Source organism: Sturnira hondurensis, unplaced genomic scaffold, assembly GCF_014824575.4.
Source record: "Sturnira hondurensis isolate 20B ecotype Veracruz unplaced genomic scaffold, ASM1482457v3 Scaffold0020119, whole genome shotgun sequence".
Lineage (NCBI taxonomy): Eukaryota > Metazoa > Chordata > Mammalia > Chiroptera > Phyllostomidae > Sturnira > Sturnira hondurensis.
The window spans coordinates 3,956,728-3,965,184 of record NW_028092750.1 but is presented as its reverse complement, the minus strand read 5'-3'; the positions used below and the strand labels follow the sequence as shown (position 1 = coordinate 3,965,184).

General features: G+C 45.5%; 1 protein-coding gene across 3 annotated transcripts in view; it reads left to right on the top strand.

Moving 5' to 3' along the window:
- The first annotated feature begins 644 nt into the window (after window positions 1-644).
- LPL (lipoprotein lipase) overlaps window positions 645-8,457 on the top strand; it is a 23,145-nt gene continuing 15,332 nt past the window's right edge. For 2 of the 3 annotated variants that reach the window (XM_037028658.1, XM_037028657.1), the window contains exons 1-2: window positions 645-921; window positions 6,633-6,802. In XM_037028658.1, the coding sequence (XP_036884553.1) occupies window positions 834-921; window positions 6,633-6,802 (258 nt within the window). In that variant the 5' untranslated portion in view covers window positions 645-833. The remainder of the gene's footprint in view (window positions 922-6,632; window positions 6,803-8,457) is intronic. The other variant, XM_037028660.1, reaches the window with a different exon arrangement.

The following is an 8,457-nucleotide window of genomic DNA, read 5'->3' as shown; positions in this document are numbered from 1 at the left end:
GTATTTTACAATGTGTCTTTGGTGACTGGCTTCCCCCACTTCACAGAACAACACAGTTTTAGATCATTTGACCTCAATATCATGACTCTGAGAATAAAATGTTGTACTCGCATTCTTTGATGAGTTTGGGTACAATTTGCATTAGGCAAAAATTAGAAACTAGGTAGGACCAGAGGGCTTTCCTCCCCCAGGTCAGCCCCAGATCGCCCAACGTTGCAGAACAGTGTGTGTTTACGGACCCTGAAACTGACACTCTGTAAGAATTCTGGGGAAAAGAAACCCTGTAAGGTACAAAAAGATCCACCAAAAGAAGAGTGGGCTTAAGTTTGGACAAAATGCAGTTTAACAGCTTAACGCCCCCTCCTTGGAAAACTGGTGATTGAGGAGTATTTACCACAAATCCACATGAACCCGTATTTGGTGCTTGCATAGGGGGCCCTGGAGAGCCAGATCCTTAGGAAGAGCGAATAAGGGAAAGCACATTTCCCCTCTGCCCTTTCACCCTCTTCTCGTTGGCAGGGTTGATCTTCACTACAGTTTGCTCCAACATTTGGAAGTGAATTGAGGGCCCTCCTCCCAACTTATGATTTTACAGCCAATAGGTGATGAGGTTTATTTGCATATTTCCAGTCACATAAGCAGCCTTGGCGTGGAAACAGTGTCAGACTCGATTTCTCTTCCTCCGAGGAAACCTGCTACTTCTAGCTTCCCGGCTCTCTGCTTTGCCCCGCGCAGAACCGAGGCTCTGCCTCGGGCTTCAAGGTGCATCAGTCTGCCCACACTCCGGACCGTGCCCCGTGCCCCGCAGCTCAGACCAAGCGACAAGCCTCGAGATGCAGAGCAGAGCGCTGCTCCTGGTGGCTCTGGGCGTGTGTCTCCAGAGTCTGACCGCCTTCCGCAGAGGGGTGGCCGCCGCCAACCGTAAGTTTTGCGCGCAGACGCCCCTTCACCTGCAGACTTGGCCCAGCGGCCCCTTCCACGCGTCTGGAGGATGAGAAGGCGGGAGTCGGCAGGGGATTCGGATGCGCACCGAGGGCTCGCCTAGCCCGAGCGCTGCTCGGAGAGGTCACCCAGGCGGGATCCGGGAGAGGCAGGGAGAGAGTTCTCCCTCCGATCTCGCGGGGGCCGCTAGCAGTTCCCGCGCTCCCAGGTTCCCGCGCTGTCCCCCTCCGCGCCAGCTGAGGCCGTGCTGCGGGCGCCTGGGCTCAGCCGGGAAGGGACAGGGGCAGTGCGAGGGGCGGGACGACGGAGGAGGGAGGAAGGGTCCAGACGGCAGTGCCCGGCAGTCCCATCCCCGATCGGGGCAGGGTGGCGGGCGGCCCTGGAATGAAAGGCACGCGGGCCAAGGTGACCCTGGCTAGGCTGTGGCGGCGACTCAGCCCCCGCCTGTGGGAGCGCTGGCAGAAAGTGGTCCCTTCTGGACCCAGGGAGCGGGGAAGGGTTCCCTGCAAGGATGCACAGGGAACTCTCACTCCGCGTCGAGATGGGAGTGGGGGACCCGGGACCCGTGGCGCGGAGGCCCGGAGACGCTGCATCTTGCAGGCGTCCGGACGCGGGCAAGCTCTCCAGCTGCCGCTCTCGCACGCTCGGCTTTTCTCAGAGCCCGACAGCTTGGGCATCCCTCCTGATCGAGGGCCTGGGGGTTGCCAGATTTGCACTGGCTCCTCTTACTGTTCCGCAGCCGCCGGCTCGCCAGGGATAAAGCTTTGGAGGCCAGAGGCGAATTTCTTTAGTGCGGCGGGGGTGAGGGTGGGGGTTAGAGACGCCACAAACGCAGCCTGCTTAACTTGAACCTTGGTTCAGCTAACACAGCAGCAACTAAAAGGATTAACTACTTGGCCTATTGAAGCCAACACAGAACTTACAGCTGTGCGTGCGTGTGTTTAACGATAAATAAAATACAGACCCGCCCCCGCCCCAACAAAAACCAAAACCCGGCAACTGAAACAAGCAGTAAACCGAGGCGGCGTTTTCTCCTCTGCTCTCCCGGGCGGTGCTTGGAAGCCCTCTCAGGCGGCACGCGCCAGCCTGGTTCAGGTTGCAGTCCGGTTTGTCCACGACTTTTATTGCCGAGGAGAGTTTATTTCAGAGCTGAATTCTGTGAAAGAACATTTTTGCTAGGTTAAGAAAAGTAGATCCCACCAAAGCTGAATTGGCCAAAGAGGACATGTATCTTTTCCGTCGATGAGTTGGAGAACACTAGAGTTCAGTTAGAAAGTCTTAATCATCTCGTGGGTGTCACGCCCCCCACCCCCGCACCCCCCATAGCGTTTCACACCATCCGGAAAGACCGTGGGACAGACGCCACATTCCTTCCTGCTTTCAACAAGTGCACCGTAGTGTAGTGTTCCTTTCCCCACAAAGCACACACAGAGGTGTGTCATCCGGAGTGTAAGTTCTTGCTAGCCTGCCTTAGGGGTTCATCAGTGTCGCCTCTCAGAGTTGATATCCCCCAACTCTGAAGGGGAGTTTGGACCGGACTCAAATTTCTCTCAGGCCCCTCTAATTCTTACTCTGCTTTACGTGGACACGAGTGATTCATACATTAAATTGGATTTTAGCCACCACTTGCTTTTCCTGGCTGTACATGCACCGAGGAAGCATTTTTAAGTAGACTCGCAATGAATGCCTGCCAGTCTAGCCTCTCGCTCTCCCCCTTATATTGTGCCTCTCCTACCTCAGTGACTCCCCATCCCTTTTCTCCTCCAGAGGGATTCATCTGAGAATGCAAGAGGTTCAGAGCAGGAACACACAGGGGTGAGGGAATGGTAAGCAGCACCTCCCAGCTCTGACTCTGACTCAGTCATTCCCCAGTTCATTCTAAGAAGAGCATGCGGACAGGAGGCCTTGCCCTCAGGTTCCTTGTTCTTGGAAGCCACAGCAAACCTCTGTGTGGCCTCTCCAGGAAACCTGAAGAGCCAGGAGACCAGCGTACGGGTCAGTGCTCAGCAGCTGAAGTTCCTTTTGACTGGCCACAGTGAATTCCAGGCTCACGTCTGAATTAAACATGCTGGCTGATGACAGCAAAATAGCAGATCCCTCTTGCAGAGCTTGGCAAGCGATTGATTGATTAATAGCTGTATTGAAAGGTGGGAGTCAGGCAGTGGGGAAGAGTTTCAAAGGAAAATTTTTACTTTCTTTCAGAGGGTGTATTTTTAGCTCAGCCCTCCTTGCCTGCTTTATTCTTGGAGGAAAAAATGGGCTATGCAATTCACTACCTCTATTTTTACCAACATTTTATATGCATAAATGAAAAGCTAATCTGCTCATTAAATAAGTCTGTATTGTCTGCATTGGAATATCTGAAAGGACCAATCAATTCAGTCAGATAACAATATTGATTTTTTTCCTTCTCACTGAACTTGTTTTTTTTGTTTCCACCAATTCATCTTGTTCCTTGGCATTCCGCAGAAGCTGCTTGAGTCAATAACTTGGACCGTCGGTCTTAGAGAGCATACAAATTACTGAGGAGGTCCTTTAGGAGCGTGTGTGTATGAGAGAGAGAGCGAGAGCGAGAGAGCGAGGGAGAAAGTAGAAACTTCAAAAAGAACCACATTATAATTGAGCTAGTGTACCTCCTGAATTCTTCTAAATGTCAATCAAATTAGTCTAACGACGGTGAGCTGCCTTTAGAATATCTTTTCTGGGATGCTCCATGCTTTTCCTTTTCAGGAAACAATGATACACCCTCTCTAAATTTAAATCCTTAAAGTGCTTTGACTTCTCTGCCTAACTTTGTCTCTGTCAGTTATTATCCACACTAAGATAAATTCTCTGTCTTTATGTGCACGCTTAGAGTTTTAGCTATCTATTTAGGAATTTAGGAATAAAGATTACATAGCCACAGAATGCATTAATTTATAATTTGCCTGCCCCCCCCCCCCCAGTATTTCCCCTTGGTGCTTAATAAGGACAGGCATGATGGGGCCAGGGTGGCATTGCTGATATGAAAAACTGAATTCAGGATGGAGGTTCTTGTAAAGAAATACACCTTAGGTAGATCCCCTTTTTATTATTCTAAGATGGCTCGAATTTCTAAAGGGACTTGATAAAAATTCGTATCCCCTTGAAAGAATACGCAGAGTCACCAATGCCATTTCCAGGTATGGAGACAGCAATTTCCTTACTAACAGTGAAGTAGAGCCAGTTCACCTGCCAGGCAGGCGCAGCCCTGTGTGTGCTGGACAGTGGCACAGACTGACTGCCTGCTCTCAGGCCCCTCCCTCCTCCCTGTCTCTACATGGCCCAGGTCAGCTAAGTCAGGGCTGATAGAGGTTCCCAAAGCACATATTTTCAGGATGCTGAGATATCCTCGAAGGGTTACAAATGCCTGTAGAAGGAAAATTCCTATCAGAACGTCAGGAGAAGGTAAGACGGATGTTTACGATTTCAAAGTCAGATAGAACTGACTTAGAATTGAAAGCCACACATAGCATATAGAGTGGTAGTATATTCTGGTCAAACACTTCATTATGCTTTCTGTAACTTACAATGAAAAATAATTTCCTTGGAAAGTGAAATAAAGGTCTCCAGATAAAAGTTCGCTTGAGAATGTATGAATTTCCAATTATTCTCCTTTGCCAGCTACGTACCCAGCATTAAATCTCAGTCCTGGGAAATCGGAGCTCTCCGTGAGCTATGCAGACAATCTGATACAGGGTCTACAGATTGAATACACTGTGGGTGTGCAAATGTACAAAGCCAGCCTTAATAATTACAAAGAATACTCTTAATCATTTCAAAATTACTAGCAACACCAGGGCCATCACATTGCATAATTCTAGGGAAAAATAGACTAAAAGTGAGTAGTGTTTTCTGGAGTTGTGAAAGGCAAGTCTTTAAATGTCAGTTTGGCAAATAGGTGGTGGGTGAGAGCCATCTGCCAGGTTTCAGATTATCCTGCTCTAAAAAGACTGCTTAATCNAAAGTTTGCTTGAGAATGTATGAATTTCCAATTATTCTCCTTTGCCAGCTACGTACCCAGCATTAAATCTCAGTCGTGGGAAATCGGAGCTCTCCGTGAGCTATTCAGACAATCTGATACAGGGTCTACAGACTGAATACACTGTGGGTGTGCAAATGTACAAAGCCAGCCTTAATAATTACAAAGAATACTCTTAACCATTTCAAAATTACTAGCAACACCAGGGCCATCACATTGCATAATTCTAGGGAAAAATAGACTAAAAGTGAGTAGTGTTCTCTGGAGTTGTGAAAGGCAAGTCTTTAAATGTCAGTTTGGCAAATAGGTGGTGGGTGAGAGCCATCTGCCAGGTTTCAGATTATCCTGCTCTAAAAAGACTGCTTAATCAAACATGTTAAAATAAGACGGGTAGAGAGGGGGCATGAGCTATTTGATGGGGAGAGATATGGGGGAGGGAAACTAATTTAGCTTCAAGTTATCTAGAACACTTTCCAACAATAAAAGAACTTCTTGCATATTGAAAGCAGAATCAGATCATAAACATACAATGTATTTTTTTTCCGCTGTCAGATAAATAATAAGCCACCAGAGTGCTTTCTGGTTAGGAAGAGAAAGGAAGAAGCCCTGCCTCTTCAAATAAGATGAAAAGCAGAGTGTATTTTTGATGGATTAGCGAATTTCAAGTGTAATCTTACTATAGGAAATTAAAAAGGAGCTTTATATATCAATCTCTGATTTGAATAAATTATCTTAGAATGTTTAGGTTCTGGAGATTGTGTGTGTGAGTACCTGTGTGTGATCAACTTGTTACATATAATGACTCACTTAGCAAGAGGTAACCACAAGAGTGCTTCAGGAATTTTGAAAAGTGATTAAAAAGAAAAATGTTGGCCAGTCCTCAGATAAATCTGTGGTAAGATTCATCAGATGCTTGTTATCCCATGTATGACAGCATTCTTATTTTTATTTTTGGCCTCTCTTTTGCAATGTTATCTAAAAATCACAGGTTTTCAGCTTTTGAATTGTGAAAAGAGGAAGTTTAGCTTCAGAAATTAGAAGTATTTTAATGCACATCTTTATACCCCCCACCCCCCCAAAAGAGAAGTATTTTAATGCAACCCAAGTTAATTATCTTCTGAAAGTTTTAAATAGTGAAGTCTGAAATCTATAAGTTATTGCCTTCTTATAGTGAATAAACAGATTACTTTTGACTTGACAAGAAATCAAATATTTTTTCCATACTATAATTTCCCTTTGACCATGTTTGCTTTGTAAAATAGTCTGATTTTATCTGCAATACAGCTTATTGGACTTGATTGTCCAGAGGGACAATAAAAGTTTCCTTTCTGTCCTTCTTTGTTTTGGGATTATTTATGAAGAACCAAAGTGGATTCTTTCCCAAACCACCTTTGTGGTAGGTTTTTAAGCTTTGACTTTGTGGAAGACTAAAGACAAAAGTAGGAAAAGACATATTTGGAGAAAGAGTTAACTGTGATTCATACGCAGCCCAAGTATTTCTGAACAACACACTACATGATTGTTGAAAATCTCCTGAACTGATGCGTCCTGCCATGGGCGTGGGAGCCACTCAATACAAAAGATTCCTGTGTCACTAACTTTTCTTATTGCTAACATTTAAAAAGACATCTTGCTGGTGAAAAAGGAAACAATCTTCCAATTAACTTTCTATCCAATTTTTCCTTTTCAGAAATTACAGGAGAAAAAGATTTTAAAGACATTGAAAGCAAATTTTCTCTAAGGACCCCTGAAGACACAGCTGAGGACACTTGCCACCTCCGTCCTGGGGTACCAGAATCTGTGGCTGACTGCCACTTCAACCACAGCAGCAAAACCTTCGTGGTCATCCATGGCTGGACGGTAAGAGAGGCTCTTTAGAAAGGAGTGGATGGGGGTGGACTCACGTCCCAACCAGTGATGGCTGTGTCAGGAACCCAGTGATGGGTCTCCACATCCCACGCTTCTGCTTGTTTCTGGATGGCTTTGCTTTAAAGTTGAAAGAAGGCAGGATTGTGGAATATAAAGTCACAGATTCATGAGTACCTCACCCAGGCCACGTTGACCTTTGCTTTACCTTGGGGGCCCCATCGGTGCCCTCCAACCAGCCATTCCCGTGAGGTGAGAACAGGCTTTGCTCAGCTGTAGAGCAGAATGTAGTTATCATTTTTGGGAATCGCTGGAAACTTGGCATGATCCTGGTTTACCAGGACGTCCCCTGAGGTTCTTTTCTAAGGAAGACAACCCGTGAGAGTGAGAGGGGGACCGGAGTGGAGTGAGGAGGTGTTCGTTCCAGTTCTGGTTTTTCGGTTCTCCTGCTCTGGGATTCCGATCAAAGCCCTTCTCACCTCTGGGCCTCAGTTTACTGATCTGTAAAACAGAGAGGTTGGTCTAGACATCCCACCACTTCTGATATTGTCCAATTATAAACTTTAGGGAGCTTTTCCAGAGGTGAAAAAGGGCTAGCCGGTGAACTGTCATGCAAGATGGTTAGAAATGGTGAAAACTGCAGTTACATTTACTTGAAAAGAATGTGAATAAACTAGTTCTTTCTAAATATGCCAGGTAGTCACTATACGGGGTGCAGTTCTTACTTATGTACTTCAGGTGGTTTTGAATAATTTAATTCCCCCATGAGCAGATTTCATTGTTTATTAAAAAAGACTTCAATAAAATGGATGATTAAGGAGATATTTTCATTGTGTCAGAGCTTGCAAATACAGTAATAGGTACTAAATTCTAATTCGATGAATCTAATTCGATTGACATACTTCTATTCCCAACCATTACTGACAGCGAAGGACAGTTGCTAAAACTTTTATGGAGATGAAGGCAACTCCTAATAGAATTTACATGGAAGTTTATTCTAACAAAATATATCTACTTACTAGGGTTAATATATTAAATTACATATCATTTGATAAGTATACATATCCAAATTCCTAACATAAATCTTTTTATATTTCAGAAGATTTAAATAGAAAAAGTAAATGGTGGTTTACTTTTTGATAGTGGTTTAGAGATATTTTGATTGTCTATAGAACTTGGCTTTTAATACTTTTCAGAAAAGTTTAAACTTAATAAGCACTTATATGACAGAAATAAATTGAATGTCTCCCACAGCTTATCCCTGAGAGAGTTTTATACTTCATGAAGTTTTTAAAAACGTACTTTCTGTTCTTTCTCATAAGAAAGAACATACTGAGATGACGCAGCTAACCCCTTATCAGGGCTTGGTGCCATTGTCCTCACCGGTCCTCCTGTCTGCTCAGCCTGTTTGTGTTCTTTACCTTGAGGCCCTGACCTTTTGAGGGCCTGGGCTCAGGGGCTTGGCCGCTGGCTGGGGCTGAGTGTCACTGCATGGAGCTGGCTGGTCTGCACAACCAGCCTGGCTGGGTTGAGCTCACCTCAGTGAGCTCCCTGGTGAGTTTGGCTGGACCCCCTGGTGCAGGTGGCCAGAGTGGGGGGAGGGGCTTCAGTTGGGCTGTGTATCTGATAATAAAAAATAAATAAAAACT